General features: G+C 36.4%; 1 protein-coding gene across 1 annotated transcript in view; it reads left to right on the top strand.

Annotated features, from left to right (window-relative positions):
- LOC140162053 (proton-coupled zinc antiporter SLC30A2-like) overlaps positions 1-16,769 on the top strand; it is a 48,342-nt gene extending 31,573 nt beyond the window's left edge. Inside the window, exons 2-9 of the mRNA XM_072185343.1 lie at positions 1,148-1,240; positions 3,925-4,142; positions 5,095-5,241; positions 6,532-6,685; positions 9,883-10,105; positions 11,431-11,536; positions 14,544-14,678; positions 16,412-16,769. Of these exons, the coding sequence (XP_072041444.1) occupies positions 1,148-1,240; positions 3,925-4,142; positions 5,095-5,241; positions 6,532-6,685; positions 9,883-10,105; positions 11,431-11,536; positions 14,544-14,678; positions 16,412-16,572 (1,237 nt within the window). The 3' untranslated portion in view covers positions 16,573-16,769. The remainder of the gene's footprint in view (positions 1-1,147; positions 1,241-3,924; positions 4,143-5,094; positions 5,242-6,531; positions 6,686-9,882; positions 10,106-11,430; positions 11,537-14,543; positions 14,679-16,411) is intronic.
- Positions 16,770-22,993: the final 6,224 nt, after the last annotated feature.

Below are 22,993 nucleotides of genomic sequence, written 5' to 3'. Positions count from 1 at the left end.
TTTATATGTACCTTGCCAGACTATCAAATATGGTATTATGTTGGAATCATTTAGGCCTCAATTAGGCCTACTTACTTACACTACACTATTAATACGGCACGGTAGGTTATTCCACACATTTTCAAACTTGCTTTCATTTGCATTCATAAAATGGTCAAACTTTTATTTTGTTATTCTTTTCCAAATATTTTATTTAATATTTAAGTAATTTGAGCCGAAAAAAAGAGGTGAAATTAAGAAAAGCACTTAGCCGCTTTTATACTGTGAAGCTCTATAGGTGAATGGTGAATAAAACCAGGAATCCCCGGTTTTATTATAAAAGCTATACATTTAACTGTAATTAAAGCACTTCAGTCTTAGTCTTACACCATTGGGCATTAAAAATCACGCTAAAAGTAGAGTTTCTTTCTTTCTTTCTTTCTTTCTTTTCTTTCTTTCTTTCTTTCTTTCTTTCTTTCTTTCTTTCTTTCTTTCTTTCTTTCTTTCTTTCTTTCTTTCTTTCTTTCTTTCTTTCTTTCTTTCTTTCTTTCTTTCTTTCTTTCTTTCATTCTTTCTTTCTGTCTTTCATAGCTCAAGTACAGCGCTTACATGTAAATTGAATCTCTGACTAGTAAACACATGATTCACATTATCTATTTCATCATCAGTGCATCTACAATAGTTTTGGTTTCAGGAGAGAACGTATTTACAACCAAACACACATCAATAAACTTAAGTCTTTGCATTCTCGCACCAGACGAATTTGATTATAATAGTTAAATACCATTTACCAATGACGAATTTCATTTTACATTGTGTGTAAGATGAACATGAGTGACTAAATCAAAGTTATCAATATTGCGATCTCATTGTTGCAAAAGTTTACCAAAGTTATATTTGAATCAATATAAAAGTTTCTGAAAGTAAATTTTTTTTTTTGCTTTTTTTTTTTTTTTTTTTTTGGTTATTATGTTAAACCAGTGGAGATGTCAAAAATTTCAAAGCTAGTACCGCTGACTCGAGGTAGATATATGGATTATACCATATTTTACAAAAGGTTAAAATAGACATGCGTAGAACTTTGTATTCTTCCAACTATATGTCGATAATACCAACTCTCAAGAATCATACAGCTAATAGCAGTCATTTACTTTTGCTGCTTTTGTAGGATTGTAGAAGACACTATTGGGCTTTGCCCTCTCTCACCGGATTTAACCTACCAGGAAACGACGCTTGTGGAACTGGACGCTTTTAACATACGGTAAGTTTGCCTTTTATTTTATTTTTTAATTTATTAACAACTGATTTTTAAAAAGAACAATTAAGTTCTTGATTTCTACACTGTAATATATGTAGAAAAGTTTGGGAACATGTTGACTTCCGTTGTGCTTCAAAATTTACTTACAAGATATTAAATTGATGTTAACAAACTAATCGGTAAATACTGTGGTTGTTGCTTAGTGGTTTTAACATAATTATATTTTATTGCATTATCATATAACTAAATGTGCGTAGCAAGTGTAATATAGTTAATGTTACATTTTTGTCCAAGATGTTATGCTTATAATTGCTGTACATTTCTTGACCTAGGCCCTTCAACTTTCATTGTAATTATTTAATCATTATTACAGTTGATGTGTACATGCAAATATGGGGGGGAGGGGTGTGGTTGCTGGGGATGTGAGTGTGACCTCATCTGTAGGAAGTTAATCAAAAACTACCACATAACATTCACATGGGATTTATTGACATTATATAGGGCTTGCAAGATGAACCTGGAAGTTAACCCAAAGGATAATGCACACATGCCCGCACCCGCCCATGTCTGAACTGAACACTTCGATTGGTAAAAGTGCCACACATTTCCACCCATCAATACACCTGCCACTCGTGCATCCCCTATTTTGCCCATTGTGACACATGCTACCCACCCTCTACCCTCTTCACTAATTAATCGTTGCACATCTGGTACATCCCTTTGGCAGGGCGGGGCAGGCGGCAACACACTACCTCAGACCAAACCACTCTGAGCTTGAGGTTAAAGAGGAGTATTTTAACAGTTGTATCGTTATACATGTATATGTAGGAGCAATTTGACTTTGACACCAATTATGATGTTAAACTCCCAAAATGGAAATCATTCTATGACGTGAAACACAAGTTCGATAAAAACATAAAAGGGTTTGATACTAATGTTAATGTTTGTTCAAAAAATGAACGAAAATTGTGCCCCTCTGACGAAACATGAAAGAGACATTCGGAAGGGCAAAGGAAAAGAAAAGGGATATTTACAACAAAATTCACCCCAATCATGGGCAAATGGTGTAAAATACAAAATTCTGCGCGCGCACATCGTCACAATAAAGCCTTTTTTGGAAGCTCGAAGACATGTACAGCCTTTCTAACATGTCTAAAAACAAAACCGTATGATGTAACTGCATTTTTTTTTCATCTATGCCCCCGAAATCCCCCTCCTATGTGTATGACAGCAGCTAGGGAATATGACTTTGACCCATCTGTCTGGGTATTTGTGTAGGTGAACAATAGTTGATTTATGTAAAGCATTCATTAGGAGCATTGATATTTGGATGGAAAAGGGTGTAAAACAAATAGTAACGGGCCAATGATCCCATTTATACCTTGCCAGACTACCAAACGTTAGATGATTTATGCACAACAGTGCATCTACCCCATCCACACACGGACACCAGTAGCATAGACAAAAGGGGTAGGGCAAAATTTGACAAAAATTGCCAACAACGGGTTAAAAGCACAAATGCCTGACCTTTTTAGATATCTACCCCATCCACACACCAGTAGCATAGCCAAAAGGGATAGGGCAAAAGTTGACAAAAATTGTTAACAACGGGTTAAAAGCACAAATGCCTGACTCTTTCAGATATCGGGGCGGCCATCCATGCCAAAATAATTCACAGGATTTTTTGAAATAGGATTTGAGCTATAAATAGTATAATTGCCTTGTCAAACAGTCCTTACTAGCAATTGATGGATTGAAGTGGTGCCCTCCATTGATCAATTAACTCGGCTGTCCCATATGTCTAGTGACCCAATATTGAACTTTAAATTTTCCTATCTAGCACACATCTTTCCCTAATACAGTGACGTACCGTGGCCGCTCCTACCACTCCATAACGTTGATGTAAGCATAATGTCACAACCGTATTATCTAGTTGCCAAAGAGGGCGCTTTTCACTTCCACAATTTTTTTTGAGACAGGCTGTAGATTGAAAAGGTGTACACGTATCATGCATGAATATCAAGCATTCCTCGATGATATCTTTATAAAATAACGAGCTTTATTAAGGGAATGGGGTTTACCGGTGGGGCTATGGGCTATGGATATTTGCTTGTACATGTTGTATTATCTTACATTTTTAGTGATAATGTTGTGGCAAAAATAGCAAAAATCATGGGATTTTTTTCTCGTGTATGAAATAAATAATAAATGCGTATCACTTGTTGCTCGAGAAATTATGGAAATTAATGCACATGTACTGAGATGTTGATGCGTCTTATATAGTGCACTGCCCGATGCAGGCTCGTGCATAGACGCATCAATAATCCCAATCTCAATCATTTTAGGTTTTTAATACTTGCCTTATTTATACAATGTGGGTTTTACGGATTAACCTTAAACAACCCAGTGATCACAGCGAAAGTATGTACAAATTAGTAGGATAAGTCATTAAAATTGTCATTTGGTATTTTTGAAATAAAGATTTGGCCAGAAGTGGAAAACAGCGGTATTGACAAAGTTGAAGCCCCATTCATTTTCTGAATGAGCAAAACACTGAATATGATATATCCATTAGCTTGACTGATAATAATGTGACCATTTGCTTGTCAATTTTGTGGGTTTTACATGGATTGACAAAAACACTAATGCTGTCGTAATTCTGTGTCTTGTTTAAATCTCCATTACAGGCCAAGATCGCCAGTTCGTGGGCTTCACATCAGCAGAAAATACAGTGAGGATATGGATGATATGAAACTAGTCAACAATGCTGATTCGGATTATGGGGCAGTTGAGAAACACCACCATTCCGTACCTCATTCCAGACATGACATATTAGTACAGGCGAGGAAGAAACTTATCTTAGCATGTTTATTTAGTGCCGCGTTGATGATAGCACAAGTTATAGGTAAGGACACTTTTCGTTAAACTTGACTTTAAAAACAGACACATACAATTAAAAGCCACTGGAATTTTCTAGCAGTCACTGAAATCACCCAATAGCAACAGCCAAACAACTATAATTGCATTTGATTATCAGACAAAATTGTGCAATATTAGACTCGTATTGATATAACACAATGGGTATTGTGATGTGATCATGCATAATGAGTCGGAACTCGGAAATATTGAATTTTCAGTTTCTTATCAGATAGTAAAAAGCATTTACAAAGCTGCATTTGGCAGAAAACCTCATTAATATTGAACAACCAGTTCTAAAGATATGAGCACTTAAAGATTTTCAAAACAACAGGAACAAACGGAAATTTATCTTTGTTTGGCTATATTAAATATCAAAATCAATATTTCCGAGCTCCGACTGATTTTGCTTGATCGCATCACATTTAACATACATACTGGATAGACTCAGGCTGTTAAACATGGGCTTGTCATAGACATGAAGTTACCTGTGCCTGAGTCAGTTACTTGTCATGTGTATACATTAAAGTTGCGTATAGTTTCATATAGTTTAGTAATGTTTTATACATGTTCAATGGCCAAAACAAATCTTTCACAACCGGTCATGATGTTTTCACCCTGGAATATGCATTAAACATTAATAAACCCTAAGAAACTATGTGTAACCTTAGTGTATATATGTTGAGGGGCCAAGTGGACTTACGGTCTTCTTGAGCTTAGGTCTTCAATTCCCCAAACTAATTTATGATAGATAGGTTCTAGCCAAAACGACAAGAACGTATAAACAAATTTGACAATAATGACGTTTGCCATTTTTGTTTGTTTATCAGCACTTTTCTCTTTGTTCATGCAAGAATAGCCACATCGGAATGTCCATGAATTTTATGATGTTCAGGTTCACATGTCTCTGATTTCTCTTAAATCGATTGCTTTCACCACAGGTGGATATTTAGCCCAGAGTCTTGCCATAATGACAGATGCAGCTCATATGTTTACTGATTTCATAGGATTCGTTATTGGGTTATTCGCTATATGGTTATCACATAAACCACCCACTAAATATATGAACTATGGATGGCATCGTGCAGGTAAGGACCGTGCACTCATTACGTGCACATATAAACCACCATTACGTGCACATATAAACCACCATTACGTGCATATATCCCGGCCCCCGCACTCCGTTCATCCGCGGGTATTCATGCTCGTCGAAAAATTAGCGAAATAAGGGGTGTTTTCAGATGAAGAAACGCGATTCGCGAAACACACTAAAAAGGGGTGTTTTTTCAAACCACGTGTTCGCGAAATTGACAAAAAGGCTATTTTCATCGATATTAGTATATTAGAAATATCGTTCGCGTTTTAGGGAAAATAGGGGTATTGTCGAAGGGCAAATAATTCGCGAAATCGCTAAAAAAGGGGTGTTTTACCCCTCAAAACTTCGCGAAATGAGATGCAAAAGGGGGTGTTTTTAAAGATCACCGACAAACATGAATACCTGCGGTTTAACGGAGTGCGGGGGCCGGGGCACATATAAACCACCCACTTCAAACATCTCCAATAGATCTTGAAGACCCAATCTACACAAGCTTTGCATCAACCCACCGGTCATCTTGTTGTCTGCAATGCATTTGCATATTTTCTGCACAATCACTCAACATAGAATCGCCCATTTTTTTGCAGTGTAGTTCTATAGCTGTAATGAAAAGTCAAACTATAATAGTTTAATTTGGCATGAATTCTTAAAATTGCATTACAAACTTCAAAGACTTGGCACCAATATAGGATTCAAACTTTTTGAGTTTTATATGTTATGAATTTGCTCAAAAATTTAATATTTTAATGTGACTTTTGATAATTGGTTATAAAGGATATTGAAAATGTATTATTTACAAATTAGGTCTCAGAACATGAAATTAGTCTTTGAGCATGTTTAGGGACATTATTGGCCAAATATTAAAACTGAAGACCTGGGCGCAAGAAGACCGTAAGTCCACTTGGCCCCTCAACATGTATACACTAAAATTGCGTGTAGTTTCTTATAGTTTGGTAAAGTTTTATACATGTTCAGGGGCCAAAACAAATCTGTCACAACCTTTCATGATGTGTTAACCCTGGAACATGTATTAAACATTATAACACTTAAGTAGACTTACGGTCTTCTTGCGCTCAGGTTTTCATTTTGACTTTTATTGCCAGTTCGAACAAACTAAAGGCAAATCAGACAATGTTTTCTGGAATCGGGAGTAGCTCAGGGAACACCACTTATCCCAATGGGCTGATAAAAACACTGACATGGAATTTCTGTAAAACATATCTCTGCTGAAATAATAAATAATATTTTGTAATGTTCCTTATATATTTTTTCTTTATTTCAGAGGTACTGGGAGCTTTGTTTTCGCTGCTCGTCATCTGGGTGTTGACAGGCATCCTTGTTTATATGGCTATTGAGCGTATAATACACAATGAATATGAGGTAGACGGCAAAATTATGTTAGTTACCGCAGTTATAGGACTCTTTGTAAATATATGGTAAGTGTAAATGGGCTATTCCATTTAAAATCCATACTGCCCCTGTCATGCCTGCGGAGGATTTGGGAAATATCTTCCACTGGGAGTATGGATTTCAAATGCAATGAACGCATTAGACAGCTCCCTTTGAATTTCATACACCCTCTGAGGGAGTGTGAATTTCAAATGGAGCTGATACTGGTGTGTTCATTCGATTTGAAAGTCATACCCCTTGGACAATATTTCCCAAAATCTTCAACAGGGGTAGTGTGGATTTTAAATGGAATAGCCCAATGTTATCTCTTTGAAAATTTGCTTAGAATCATTGACTTACTTGACACAATGGAAACAGAAGTCAGTCTGTGTATTATGATTGTTCAGAGTCATAATCAAAGTCCGACTCGTAATTGATTAGGATCATTATTTTTTTTTGTTTTTTTATACCCAATATTCAAGGCTAGACTCTCACAGTGTTGCTAAATGAAGAAATCAACTTTTGTAAATATGTGACAGCTGTGAAAAAAAATTACACACATTTATTTTGATGGTATCCTAAAACAAAACACGTTAAAAAGCCTAATTGATTATAATAAGTAACTACTATGTTTTAGATTTATCTTGACATACCCTAAAAAAGATTGTCCCTTCTAAATAAACATGGAAACTCGTGCTACGGTAACTCGTGCTACAGTTTGTTCGCCCTAAAAGATGGAAAAGCATTACGTAATAAATACATTAACAGGAAAAAAAACATGAAAAACATCATATAGTATGTAAATTTCGATATTCCTTGAGCAATTAAAAACAAAAAAACGAACCAAGGACCTCATGCTTGGTTATGGGTTTCAAAATGACGTATCCTGACAAAACAGACAAAAGATATTTCCAAAATCTTCCACAGAGTAACCATTGCATTGAATGATAATTAATAAGAATCGGCAGGAAAAATATAATAGTCCTAGTTTTCATAAATACTTTTATACAATATCTATCATTCATGTATTATAACATTTCTCATTTAATAACTTTTTCTCATTTGTTTTCAAGTATGTGCGCAATCTTTCATGAAAACTGCTTTGGTGGGTATGTATCTACCATTCATTTCAAAACTGCATAAAGTATAGAGGGGCCATACTATGTTACAATGGTATACGGGATGCTATCTCACTCCTCGGGTGAATGTGTCTCGCAGACTTTCGAATGCTGACTTGTTCTTGGTTTGCAACCATCAATACACCAATTTTTCACAACTGGCACCCAAATTTGTCTACATTTGGCGCCTTTACAGGCACCTTTCCCAAATGCTTCCAACAGAGCGCATTGGTCTCCATTGGGAATCTTCTTCTCTCATTACTTCAACTAACTAAAGCTTTATAATTACGTTAAGCTGAATTTATATCGATACCTTCAGCAGAAAAGCGATTCTCATGCATGCTCATTGTTTACTTCCGAGCAATCGATACCAATTGCCGAGGCCAAAACTGAGTATAAATTCACCTTAACAACGCGGGGCAATACCTAAAATGGTCCGTAACATACGCATTTTATCTAGTACAACGGTTCTCAATCTCAATCATTTGCCTTTTCATTATCTAAATCAATATATCGAAGGTTGAGATCTCGAGAGCCAGAAAACCTAAACTCATAATCACATGCTCCCACAAAATGAGCATAACGTCACCGCGGCACTATAGAAGATGCAGTCCATTAATCATGACAAAATTCAATAGAAAACAAAAGACTTTGCGGAGGAAATATTGATTTTTGAAGACCCTAGCAAGGAGCCAACAATTTTGTGGGAGCTGGTTACAGTGAGCTACGGCTTTCTGGTTCTGAACCCACTTCGATGTTTTGCAAAAGTTCATTCTACAAATCATATATTTTATTGGTTTATTGTTGTTAATGAGTTACGTACGTTTTACAAAAGTGATGTTGTTTCAGCCCTCAGCAAAGTAACTCAAGAACCACAGGACTTACAAAAGTATATCTGTGATATTTAAATTCTTCTATATACATACTCGCTATGAAATGATCAAAGCAATGTTTGCCAAATCTCACTACCATTCGCAAGCTGCTGCGAACAGCAACTACCACACGGTATCGCATCAGTTTAAAATCTATGCTAACCTTAACTATAGATTTCAGAGCGATTCAAAAGCCAACCACTATTGAGAGCACTGATCTAGTATCTACAGTATTAAGATGGGTTTTACACAATGTATTTTTAACCCAATTTCATGGTATTTCTTAATAATTGTGGTGATAGAAAAACAAATGAGCGTAAAAGGCCTCGATATAGAGAAGAAGGTTCGATGTCTCCCTATAAACGAACATCTTTTTGTATAAACGACAGTCCGATTACGTTGTATAACAATAGTAAAAATATCGGATAAAGTTGTTCTTTCGGTTAGGAATTATCAGCATTTCACAGTTACGGTTCGTATATCTCTCGTTTATATGACGTTATTGAAATTTTGGTTTGTTCCATAATACAAGTCAAACTCCACGCGGCTTTTAACCTATGAGAACTACCTGCCAATTGGCCAAAATGAATGTTTTGAACCAATCAAGGAGGGTATTAATAAGATGTATCAAAAGAGGTATCAAATTACAAATTTTCCATCTACCGACCACTTTATTTTCTAATATAGTTTTGTATTAAAAGTGGGTAACCGAAATGACAGCCTCATCCGCCACTTTACCATATCAATATGCATATTTTGGTATCGGTGAAAGCTCATATTTTTCTCATGAAAATATTGGAATTAGGCGTTCGGAATATTTCCGAAGAAATCATCCAAAAACTGTTGAATTTGTATCAAATGTAGTATACCACGTTTTAGATTATTTTTACCTTTTTTTGTGATTTTCACCGATTAGAAACTCCTAATTTTGATATGTTAATGAGGAAAATAGAATCTCTTATAATTTTTGATATCAATTTATTACATTGACACATCTTCTTCGACTTATCGTTCTGGGTTATGAGAGGTCAAAATGAATTTGCAGAACTATACTGGGTTTCTGTTATTTCAATTTTAACATTATTTTGATGCATACATTTGGAGATATTTTTTCGTGACGGTAATAAAGAGAAGTAATCACTTCAATGTGTTTTATGTTATCGAGAAGTATTTACACACAACTTGCATGGTAACAAACAATAACGGCCACCCCTACCTCAACTGATACACGGTAATGATGGTTTGTTATCTTATTTTCAGTCTTGGTGATATGCTCCATGGCCATTCACATGATGGTGGTGATCATGGTGATGGCGTCTCCCTGTCGCTCTGCTGGCCTTGTGCTACAAAATCAGAGGGGCAAAGCAGCGAGGGGTATCACGATAATTTCAACATCAGAGCTGCAGTATTACATGTCATAGGGGACATTGTACAGAGTATAGGTGTGTGCATTGCCGCCATAATCATCTATATTGACGTAAGTCACATGTCCATCTCACGTAATTCACATATCCTTGTCCGTGGGATGATCCGTAAGTCACATGCGTGTCCCACCAAATTGCCACGTGCAGCCAGTTGGTATTGGTATGAGGGTCAGACGCAAACAAGGTCGCTGAATTCGGAAACCAGTGGCCACGTGGAGCTGTAAAATCAGAGAACCATGGTTAATATATTAACGATAGCGCACCTAGGAGCTCAGAGACAGAATATAATACAGCACTGCAAACTGTAACGCCCAACCAGCACTAATTGAAGTCTATGGTAGTACCATCAACCATGTCACAGACTTGGGTTTGAAGATGGGCTCTAGTACTGGAGACCTAAAAAGAAGAAAAACACTAGCCTGGGCAGCTTTCTGGAAACTTGAACGCCTTTGGGGTCATGTGGTTCAACATTACATTAAGCACGTTTTCAAATTATGTGATTTGTAGAATGCACTTTTGCAAAACATCAAAGTGTTATTTTTCATTAATATGTGCCTGGACACCTCGAATAAGCCGTAAAGTCCCCCTCTGGTCATTTTTACAAATTTAAAATTTGGATTAAAATGACACCTCAATGAACTTCATATGACAATCAGAAGCAAAGTTATGGCTTGTTATAGGTTGTCATGAATCAAAACGCGAAACCAAGAAAACCGCGTTCAAAGTTAGGGAAGCAAAATGACCATTTTTCAAATGAAAACCAGCATATTTCCATCGTAACCAGTATGTTTCTTACATCCTAATTGCTTCAAATTTTACACAGACACGTTATGGGTATTATTACAATAATACAACAAGATTGAGACTGACATTTTATTGTTTTGCACATTTAATGAGCTCTGTTGTATGTTTGTTTTATCTATTTTGGATTTTTTTTCATCAGATGGGCTTCAGAAAATGTTGATTATTTCATATTTCCATTTATTTCTTTAAAATAAAACTTTGTATGTGTTTAGAAGAAAGCTTAAACATTTCAAATCTGCAAAAATCTTAACTTCGCCAAAATACGAGATTTGCATATATTTTCACCAGTAGCTCGAAATGAAGTTTGCCGAGTTTACGGCTCATTCGCCGCGTCCAGCCACATATTGATTTATATAATAAAAATCACACTTTACTCAGCTAATAATAATTCAAGAAACCATCAAAATAATTTTGCAAGGAATGATGATCGCAAATTTACACATTTTAATGTAAATATTAGTTAGTTGATGAAAAAGGGGATGATGCTATCCATCTGTTTTAGATGTTTTATTTTGTCATCTTTATAATTATTAGTTTGTTATATTTTTATATTTCTTTATCTCCTGATGTACAGCCTAGCCTGAAAATCGTGGATCCCATTTGCACATTTATGTTTTCTGCGTTGGTCGTGTTGACCACATTCCGTCTATTGAGAGACACACTTAGAATATTAATGGAGGGTGAGTTAAATTTTTGTTTCATTCACCCCCTATGGAAGACGTGGCCTTAATCTTTTACACAGGGAGTGTGAATTTTACATGGGGTACCTGAATGTAGGAGATTAAGGACATGTCTTCCATAGGGGGGTGTGTGGATTTCAACTGAAATAGCCCACTGTAACAAGTAGGACACACAATGCAAAAAGTCTTAATTAGAATTGTGACACGGTGTGTTCCACACCGTCACCCCCCAAGTCTATTGTTCGTGGTAGTAAACGAACCGTAACTATTGTGTAAATGCACTTGTTATTTTGGCACTTCGATCACACGTATAACTAGGAAATGTGAGAAAAAACGTTCCTGGTGTTACACATGTTGATAGCTTATTCAGTGGGTGATCAGCAGGGTAATTTTATCATATATATTTTTGTCGGATGATCAGCGTATTAAAAGGGCGTTTCGTGATCCACAGCCTCATCCCCTCCAATTTTCACAAAAACAGTTGAGATGTTTCTATCACCGAAATGCTCTGGCTACATAATGTTTATGTACAAAATATTTCTTGCTGATTAATTCGTTTAGCAAAGATATCGTGAAATTTGAATTTCGTTCTGGTGCCCCAGAACGAAATTACAACGCATTGTCTATGGAGCAGTGTAATACACATAATCATGCATAACTCGCGAACGTAAAATAGGAATCAAGTGAAATTTTGGGAATAGGTTTTTTTCGTTGACATCTAATGAAAAATGACATAAATAGAGGATGCTAGGATCACGAAATACTCCTTTAATACTGTTGCTGTTGTAACACGGATTCACTTGTTGCGACTATACATTGTTTTGTTAAATATTGAAAATAGGTTACTAAAGGTTTACCTAATATGGAATTTACTTTAATCATAAAGAAACTGAGAAGCTTTTGGCCCCGGGGAGGCACTTCAATATGAAATGGCTATAGATGTAGGGCTGGCGCTTTCGCACCAAGGGGCAAAGGGGCATTCGGTGAGAGCAAAATGTAAAAAATATGGGGTCATTGGGTGAGAACATGAAAATGGAATCTTTGAGAGCCGAAAAAGGCTCGAATTTCTAGTTCTAAATGGCTTCAACTTTCTTTATTTTTCAAAATAAGAAACAAAATCAGTGCTAAATGAAAGTTGCTGTTCAAATTGAACTTGTAAGGGTCTTTGGGTGACAGATCAAATGGAAAAATAAGGGGTCTTCGGGTGACAGAGCATGTGTTCGTAAAAAAATATGGGGTCTTTGGGTGACAGCGATGCTGAAAAAGGGGGTCTTAACAGCCCTACATACGCGTCACCTCCAAAGTTGGCCCGTACTGACCACTAGATTAAAAATTAAGATGGCCTAATCACTGCGCATCATCAGCGCGTAATGCGTCTGTTGTCATTAATACGAGGGGCAGTCAGTATGTTTTAAGAGTTGACTCGTGACGTCATATGTGGATTGTTTTCATGGCATTTCTCAATGATTACATAAACACTGTACCTTTGTCTTTCAAACAACACATGTAAAAATTATATCACACACATGATTACGTAACAGCATTAGCATAAAATCAATGGTCTAGAGTCACCTGGTGAAATTGGGTCGTTTTTGTTAAGGGAAATAAGAGGCTGAAATGAGGTATTGTTGTATTTTCTATATTTTCTCGGGAATTAAAGAATGGAGAATGCTGCCTTTTGGAACAGTAATAGAACATAAACTACCAGTTCATTAAACCATGTTTGTTGGGCTGTAAAGGTTTTAGTTTATTTAAAATGCGTGGTCAAATATGTCTTATTTTTGACAAAAACAAGGCTTTTCTTTCTATAAAAATATTGATATTGCCAAAAATAGCAAACGTGGAAATTTAAGTTTTTTTTGCCAGTTCTGTTGACTAATCTCCAAACATTAAAACGGGAGTCTTCCTAGAAAATATTTGAATCCGTGATTAAAATATAACTGTTATTCTACCATTGTTACATTTATACAAAAAGTAGTGGTACATAGAGAGAGGCCATCGTTTGAATGAGAAATTTATTTGTAAAACTTTTCTGTTCATTTCAGGTTGAGATCATCCATAAAAATTCATATGAATATTTAAATTAAAATTTTCATAGCATTTTGTAATATTTTAGGCCCTATTTACATGGAATTTTGCAATTTTCGTGCATTTCCACCATGTTGTATCGGTCATCCTACCTACGCATGCGCAAATTGTTGTTTGATTTGCACCAGTTATCATCGCACTGAGTACCAGCTCTCACACGTGACCAGTCATTACATTTTAGTCGGTTTCATTTTGGAGATAATTAATGTCATTTGTAATAACTGCTTTTTCATTTTCGCCATTTTTGCAGAATAATTTTGCTTCCATTCAAGCCCTAAAGTTGTTGAAGTTTCCAGATGTCCCATTTCCACCAAAGTTTAATGGCAAGTCTCATATTTTACCAAATGCAAACTGAGGACCTAGTGTTTATTCCTGCCCAAAACTAGCCATATGCACCTAGTACTTCTGCTGTTCTCCGACATTTTAAACACGTGTCTTTGCTGTAATTTAAAAGGCCCGCCTTTTTGCGTGATTTGGCAGTGTCCCTAGTCTATTGATTTTATGCTAATGCTGTTACGTAATCATGTGTATGATATAATTTTTACATGTGTTGTTTGAAAGACAAAGGTACACCGTTTATGTAATCATTGAGAAATGCCATGAAAACAACCCACATATGACGTCACGAGTCAACTCTTAAAACATACTGACTGCCCCTCGTAGATACGCTCGTATTGACTCCGTGGAAAGGCTTGAAAACGGGGAGTTTCAAAGCGGTCAATTGTTAAAGTTAAAAAAGCATGTGATAACTGATATGTTCCTCAACATCATCAGTTATTTGTAACGTTTGGTTTATGCGTTAAAGTACTCAAAAATCACTTCCCGACGATATAATTTGTTCATGATGTAGTGTTGATGGACTAGTGGTAGTAGTAATCACACACTAACTTCACTTTTCTATCTTTTTAACTTATTTCAGCTAAACCACCACACCTAGATTATTTAGAATTGCGTCGGCAATTGGGTGAGATAGATGGCGTAGAGGGCGTACATTCTCTTCATATTTGGTCTCTGACTACTGGCTTAGATGCTGTTTCAGTTCATCTTGTTTTGGGTAAGCTAATGATTATATATCAGCATGGTGTAGGCCTACAAAAGCAGGATATGGCGATTGGACCCGTCACCCCAACCCCTACCCCCAACACAACACAAAATGGATGTATAGCATTTGCGATGAAATTAGCAGACTTGTACCCGAGTCCAGCTTGTCCGAGTCCGAGCCGAGCCAAGTCCATTTGTATCCGAGTCCGAGCCAAGTCCGAGTCCTTTTGTGTCCGAGTCCAGACTCGAGTCCAAGTCCGGGGGTGCCGAGTCCGAGCCAAGTCCGAGTCCAACAAAAATAAGACCCGAGTCCGGACTCGAGTCCGGCTCGAGTCCGGACTCGGTCCATGACCGGAGGTGGGGGCGGGGGTCATTCAACTTGAATGTGACATGTATACTTCAAAGACCCATACCCATGAGCAGCTACATGTAACTCCTGAAGGTAAAAACTACATGTATCAGACCACCTGTATCAGACAGCAGTCATGTGGGGGTATTTGTGTGTGTGTGTGGCACACTACATGTAAACTCAGGACTAGAGAAATGTCACTATAGGCTGTGTGAAGCATAAAGATGTGTAAATGAATTGCAATGTATTCAAATACATTTTAGAGGGAGGCTCCCTATTATTGTAAACATTTTTATCCATTTTGATACCCAAATTTGGCAACCCTATTTCTGGCAAATTGTGTGCCCTTGAAGTTGCATGTAATTTAGAAAGTCTCCCTATTTTTTGTTTGAATCCTCTCTATTTTCTGGATGTTAATGTTGGCATCTCTGCATCATCATCGTCATCATCTTTATCATCATCATCATAACAATAATCATACAAACAGAAATTCAACTCTAAACATCTTTTCAAAATTGTCCCACACAAATGTGCTGTGAGTAGTGAGCACACACAAACTACAGACACCGTAGCCCTGTCATGGACCTACCAATTTACTGAGTGGGAGCTGAGATGTAGGGTCCAGTGCATGTGCATGTTTCTCTCTTAAATTTTAATGGATTGGAAAGTTCCATGAAAAAACTCTTAGATATTTTTTATAGTCCAAATATTCAAAGTATGCATTTTTATCAATTATTTCATTACTAAATTAATGATAACAATAATAATTATGATTCTGCTAAGTGACAGATAAATCTAAATAATTTGCTGGATATGTAGGATATATGACAGCCCGTATGACAGATCACAGATTTGACAGCCCCAATTAATTTGGAAAATGTTCAAATAAGTAAAGTCAACAAATTTGAGATCTATTTTGACATTTTTAGATTTATCATTTCACATTTTACATGGATTTAATTGGACTGGACTCGGACCGGACTCGGCTTCAAGTCCGAGTCCTTTTGTGTCCGAGTCCGAGCCGAGCCGAGTCTTTTCGTGTCCGAGTCCGAGCCAAGTCCGAGTCCAACAAAAGTGGACTCGAGTCCGACTCGAGTCCGAGTCCGACTCGAACGATACATCTCTGGAAATTAGGTCATCCTCCTTTAATAACATACGGTATGCGTTTGTTTTTTAATGTCCTTGGTAATAAAATATTCAACAAGTTATCAAACATTGAGTCTCACAATGGTATGGTATGGTATGGTACGGTATGGTATAGACATTGTTAGACTATCTGAGTTATTACAGCCAATTGTGTTTAAAAGTTGCAGTGAAATATGACAATTTCTTTGAGTCACGTGTAACGTAATGGATGACTGTGCACATCATTTTATTATTTTATCTTTCCTTTTCAGCTTCCCTTTACGATGGTGAGTCCGTTGATACCCGCGGTGTATTACAGCAAGCACGTTTCATACTAGAAACCAAGTTCCAACTGATAACATCCACTGTTCAAATCGAAATGGTCGACGATGGTGTAGACTACCAGTGCGCAAAAGCGCCTGGACCAGCTTAAGAACAATATTTTTGTATTAGAAGCATTATCTTGTACTCATATTGGCCTGTGAAGTAAAACGTGTTGTAAATACGGTAAGCCGTAAGCGGCATTGCCAAACTTCGGACGCCGGGGTAGCGACTTGTTTAGCAAGTATTATACCTCTAAGCAATAAACATGTAAAATGTAATACTATGGGTAAGGTGGTAGCACTTGTTCACCCCCAAAAAGCAAATTTTATTGTTTTTTTACTTACGTATACAAAATTAAAAGCATATGAAACTGTATAATTATTATAATAGCCAAACGCAAAGCCAACATATTGACTGCTCAGTGCCAGAAGTGGGTAAGTGCAATGGCTGCCCTGTGTAGAGGATTAATATACTGTGTGTAAATTGCCAAATGCTCGTGGAGCGGTTATTGCACTTACCCACTTCTGGCACTGAACAGTTGATATCTAGTAAAAATAAATTACCCTACGTCATTATTAACTGACTTATTGTGTGCAAAAACGGTCCTGAACATGTCAGTATACACCGAGACAATTGACTTTTTCTAAGGTATAGTTGACGCGACCTTTTCTAATGAAAAGGTGTTCAAAATCTCGCCCTGAACCTGTCATTACACAGACCGAGGCAATGTACTTTTTCTAAGGGTAGCACAATAGTAGTAAGTATCCCTATACTGTATGTACAAAATGGGCTCATTCAGATAGCTCTACCTGCCTTATGAAGCGATTGATATTTTTAAAGTAATTTCCATGAAATATAAACAAACAAGCAAGGAAACAAAAAAAAAGAAATATATTGATGACCATTGAATTTTCAAACTAGTGGACCGTGAAACTATCAAGTTTGTTCATCCCATTTTCAGAATAGCGCCACTTGTGATTTACCTAGAAAAACGGCGACTCGAGAAATACATTAAATCTTAATAAAAACGCAGGCAGGTGGATGGATTCAAGCCTTTATTTAAAACAAAATCTGCCCATTTTTTTAAATATTGATATATGGTTACGTTATTTGGTGATGTGAAATATAAGGCCCACGTTATACTCATTTTCAGAATAGTTGTGATTTACCTAGAAAACGGCGACTCGAGAAATACATTAAATCTGAATAAAAACGCAGGCAGGTGGATGGATTCAAGCCTTTATTTAAAAATTCTGCCCATTTTTTATTTATTTATTTAGTTTTTAAAATTGATTTATGGTTACGTTATTTGGTGATGTGAAATATAAGGCTCACGTCATACTCATTTTCAGAATAGTTTGTGATTTACCTAGAAAAAGGGTGACTCGAGAAATACATTAAATCTGAATAAAAATGCAGGCAGGTGGATGGATTCAAGCCTTTATTTAAAAATTCTGCCCATTATTCATTTATTTATTTATTTATGTTTTAATATTGATTTATGGTTACGTTATTTTGTGATGTGAAATATAAGGCACACGTCATACTTGACGCAACGTAAAATATTGTTTCAACAAGAATTCGTTATTCGATGTTTTTTAATTATTTTTTTATCATCTGACAAATGTTTGTTGCGGAAAATCAACTACATTTGAAGTCGAATGTCCGGTGAAAATATAAATTTATTATCCATTGTACGTCAACAAATATTTGATATAAGTATAAACAAAATGTAGATTAAAATATTGAATACTTGTTGAATCAAATACTCGACGTCAAATAAAAAGTATGTGAAGACGCGAGCAGCCATTTTGGTTCCCTATGTTTGGTGGAATAAATTGCCACAAACCCTGCAAAATTACAGCAAAAAATGTGAAAAGTGTACTTTTTTTTAATCACATGAAATATTTCAAACTTCCTCAAGAAATGGCAAATGACTCTAATTACAGATACATTATTTATTAAAGATATAAGTAAAGTTTCATGAAAGTCCTATAAATTGTATCTTCAATACAAACGGTCAAATATGCATATGATGTTTAGATTTATAAAGTTTACATTGAGGGCTGTTAAATGTCAAACATTTTAATTTTTAATAATTTGCCATAAAATTTGTATTGTATTACCAATTACCAAAAATGATATCAGAAGGACAATCCTTGTATTCAAAATGTGTTGTGCCTGATGTTCTCTCAGGTTCCACAAAAACACTGTGCAAAGGCGGGTGATCGAGCCCTTAACATTTGTAGGTTTTTTTTATGTCGCTATCCTTTCTTGCCAATTAGTACTACTAGCGGTCACCCGTCTTTCGCGGTTTGTAAATAAATAAAATTTTACAAATGCATCACCACCCTCCCAAGTTTTAATTTTATTGCGAAAAAGTTTACCAACTCCCTAATTCATTACTGATTGATCAGTCGTTTTATTTAATTCATTTTAATCAACTTCTTCTTTGTTGACCACCCCCCCCGCCTTCGCGTTGTCCCCGATCCTGCCGTTCTTTCCACTGTTCTCCCCTTTAGCTCACATCCCTCTTCTCCGCTTTGCCTCTTATCTATCCGTAGTATTTAGTAATAGTACTTCTTCCTAATATCGCCAAACCATGGCACCCATGTACTCTCCTCACTCATTTTGATTTTCACGTGTTTATTATTCCCACTTGCTTCAGAGGCAGCGTGTTGATACGCGATGTCGCGAGATGACGCGAACTAAATGATACGCGGTTTTGTGTTTGTTTGACGCGGCGTGTTGAGTAAATGGGAGAGCGTTCACTAAAACAGGAGGAATTACTGAACAGGTAGAATCATTGAAACGGTAAATTTTATTTATCTGAACCTGACCCTCCTTAAGCCTACGTTTCCATTTGAACTTCTTTCTTTCTTGTTAGTTTCTTCTACATGGGCCAATTTTGTTCCATTTAAAAAAAATCTGCTGATAAGCTTGCGATTTTCCGTTGATCATGTGTTTTTATTTTATTCAATCCTGTTCCCGTTATTTTCTAAATCTGTCCTTTCTTACATTTCCCTTTTAGCTTCTTTTTTATGTGCTGCATAGCTTGTGATTTCCCGTTTTCATGTTATTTATTTAATTCTGTCCTCAGTTTAATAGCCTTTTTATTTAAATTTCCTGATCTTATTATAGCTTTTTTTCTTACATTTCCTGAAGATTAAGAGTTTCTTTCTTTCCTTCTTTAGCCTATTTTATTCCCGTTTTCATTTTGTGACTAGAGAGAATGCGATTTCCAAACGTAGACATCGGACGTACGTTGATCTATTCAAAACCACTCTCCTGTATCGAAGCGAGGTCACGTATTTAGCTATTTTTGAAGATATTCCACGTGCGAAATCGACGTAGATACATCGTTGAAAATGCACAAAATTTGTCCATTTCACAATATGTTAAAGACAGTCAAAGATAATGAACATACGAAGGAAAGTCTAATTATTATCATGATCCTTTTTGTTTGTAACAAATCATTATAATAAAGGTACAGCGATGTGTTAAAAATGGACTAAATTTAAACGCAATATTCATACGCAGAGATTGTCCATTGAAATGTGTGTGATACTTTGCGTATAAAAATTAGCTTGCGATTTGACATTTTGGACTCAACGTAGCATTAAAACGTACGTTCCACCATGGTTCCACGTGGAAATAGGCTGATTTTACCTCGAGTCTAGGTAAAGGAAACGTAGAGAACGAGTGCTTCTCTACGAATGTTATAGTCAAAATATCATGTGTTTTTGTACAGCTGAGGGGTGGTGCAATAACTTTGTGTATCCCTGAGGTGGTGAAGTATTATAGGGGTGGGGAGGGACAAAGATTGGTTGGCAAGTCAACAGGGGGGGCAAGCATTTTTTTGCAGGTCGAAAGTTGGGTGGGTGAGGGCAAGGAAATTTTGGCTCAGATATTTTAGGAACACGTTCAAATATGCACAATTCCTGATCGGTTATTTATTTATTTATTTATTTATTTATTTATTTATTTATTTATTTATTTATTTATTTATTTATTTATTTATTTATTTATTTATTTACACACATTATTTCAAAGTACAGACCTCTGTATAATTTATAAACAATATACATACACATAAAAAGTACTACTACAAGGGATTTTCAACATATAAGAATCCAAACAATCAAGTACCAACATGCACAGTTTTGTCCTTATATCACTTTTGGGTTTATAACAAAATGTTTTCAAGGCTCTATCGTGATTGGCAGCTGCATAAGACATCTCTTTGATAGCTGATAATGCCCATCTATTCACCAAGTGGCTATTAACTGATGAGCACTGTCATTATGCTAATATGAAATCATTGTTTATCAACAAAGGCGAGGGACTCGTCAGCCGATATGCTCAAACAAACCGCTACACTGTTCAATGGCTTTCTTGTACTATATGAAATATGGTGGGCGATTTGAAATGCACGTGCCCTGAGCAAACTACGATGCGTACGCACACTGCAGGGCAAAGAACAATGGAAATTGTCAGAATTCGCGCGCATACTGCCGGGCAATGACGTCACATGTCAAGTGGTCTATACCCGATCAATGTTGGAGTTGACTATAGCCTATATGTTTAAAATTCAATATGGCTACCGAACTGTCATGTGGTCCAGTGGATTAGTGCGCTGGACTTCTGTATTCTGTACGTAGCAGCGGCGTGGGTTCGAGGCCCACCTGTGCCGAACTGAAATTCCATTTTTTTTAAATTTAATATTAGGGAAATGAGACTGGGCGAATTTATGTATGACGTAGAGTGGATTAAGATCCCTTTATTGATCCCTGACCCCACCGACTACCCCGGGCTGATTTCATGCAAAACAAATCACCAGATGACTGACTATAGGACATAGCGCCACAACACGAGCGTTGGTAAAGTATGTGGCCTCACTGCAATACATAGCTACGTAAAAACGTACGTGTTAACGTACGTAAAAACGTACGTCCTACGTCTACGTTTGGAAAATCGCAATCTCTCTACTAACTATAACCCACATACTCGTACAGCCTGTTTGTCCTCATTTTGTTTTCTTTTTTATTTATAGTAGGCCCACCTCTTCATGTTGTTTGTACTTTTTAACACACATCTTTTTCCCGTATTTATTACGCTACGGTCGTTAATATCATTAATTACGTGTCTCTGCGTCGTTTACGCGTGCCATGGCGTAGTGCTGCGTTACCTGCGCGGTATCGCTGCGCTACGCGAGCGGCTTGGATTAGATACGCCCGTGCGACGCGCAGGGCTAGCTTAGTAACTGACTCCTTTTTTGTTTACCTAGTATAGCAACGGACCACAATTTCACTGATTTTGAGGCCAATTCTTGACCGTTTTCAACCATTACCGTCTCCGTATATACCTCGATCTCCCGTATGAATTTGGTGACATTTGGATCGAAACTGACGGAGCCTTTATGTGCATACAGATAGATAGATACATACATACTAGGGTGATTCACAAAAAATGAAATTGGTATTTTTCAACGGGACACCCCCTCATTTTGTTCATTTTGATAATAAAATCATACCTGCAAAATATGAAAAAATTCAAAAAGTTTAGGGGTGCTACCGGTCAATGAACTTTTGTACACAAAGTCAATGGGATTTATGAGCCATTTTCTTTACAACAAAAAAAAGCCATGTTAATTTTCCCTGATTGTGCCAAAAATATTTGATCATAGTGTGAGTAATGTCCTTAAAATAAATGCTAAAGAAAATTGTAAAATGTTAACCCGCTTTCCAGAAAATTGCATTTTGTGAAAACTGTTACATTTGGGGCAAGGCAGTTGCTGGAACAGCCAAAATATTATGGTACTTGGCTAATATAAAGTTGTGTTTATGGGGCTCTAGTTCTTTTTTTTTTTTTTAATGTTTAATTTATATACATTTCTTTTCAACCATGGTGAATCTAATCCTTCCTGTGGTCATTCAATTCAAACAATACAAATCTTCATCAGGTATGGCCATAATGACCACCCCTGATACAGATGTATGGATTTTGATTTTGATATGGATTTTGATTATTACATAAGATTTCAAAAGCTGGTATCACCATTGGGGTAAACTAATATGTGAAGAATTTTAATCTTTTTTTTTATCAACAGTTCAGTTCAATAAGGTATAAATTTGGGGTGCCTGGTGGGATTCCAGGGATATCCCAGGGTATTCTTTTCTTGAGCTACACCCTCTTGTCACTTTTGAAACATTTTTATTATTACAGTCAACTATGAACTTTAATTTGGTAAAACCCATGTTTTCACAAAGTTAGGTATATCATTGAACATTTACTTCAGTTTTGCAAGCCTGGTAGACTTTTTAGGCCCTGAAATAAGCATTTGAAATTTTTGACAAAAAATCCCATTGACTTTGTGTACAAAAGTTCATTGACCGGTAGCACCCCTAAACTTTTTTGAATTTTTTCATATTTTGCAGGTATAATTTTATTACCAAAATGAACAAAATGAGGGGGTGTCCCGTTGAAAAATACCAATTTCATTTTTTGTGAATCACCCTAATACATACATA

Source organism: Amphiura filiformis, chromosome 10, assembly GCF_039555335.1.
Source record: "Amphiura filiformis chromosome 10, Afil_fr2py, whole genome shotgun sequence".
In the NCBI taxonomy this organism is placed as follows: domain Eukaryota; kingdom Metazoa; phylum Echinodermata; class Ophiuroidea; order Amphilepidida; family Amphiuridae; genus Amphiura; species Amphiura filiformis.
This window is presented reverse-complemented; position numbering and strand designations above follow the sequence as displayed.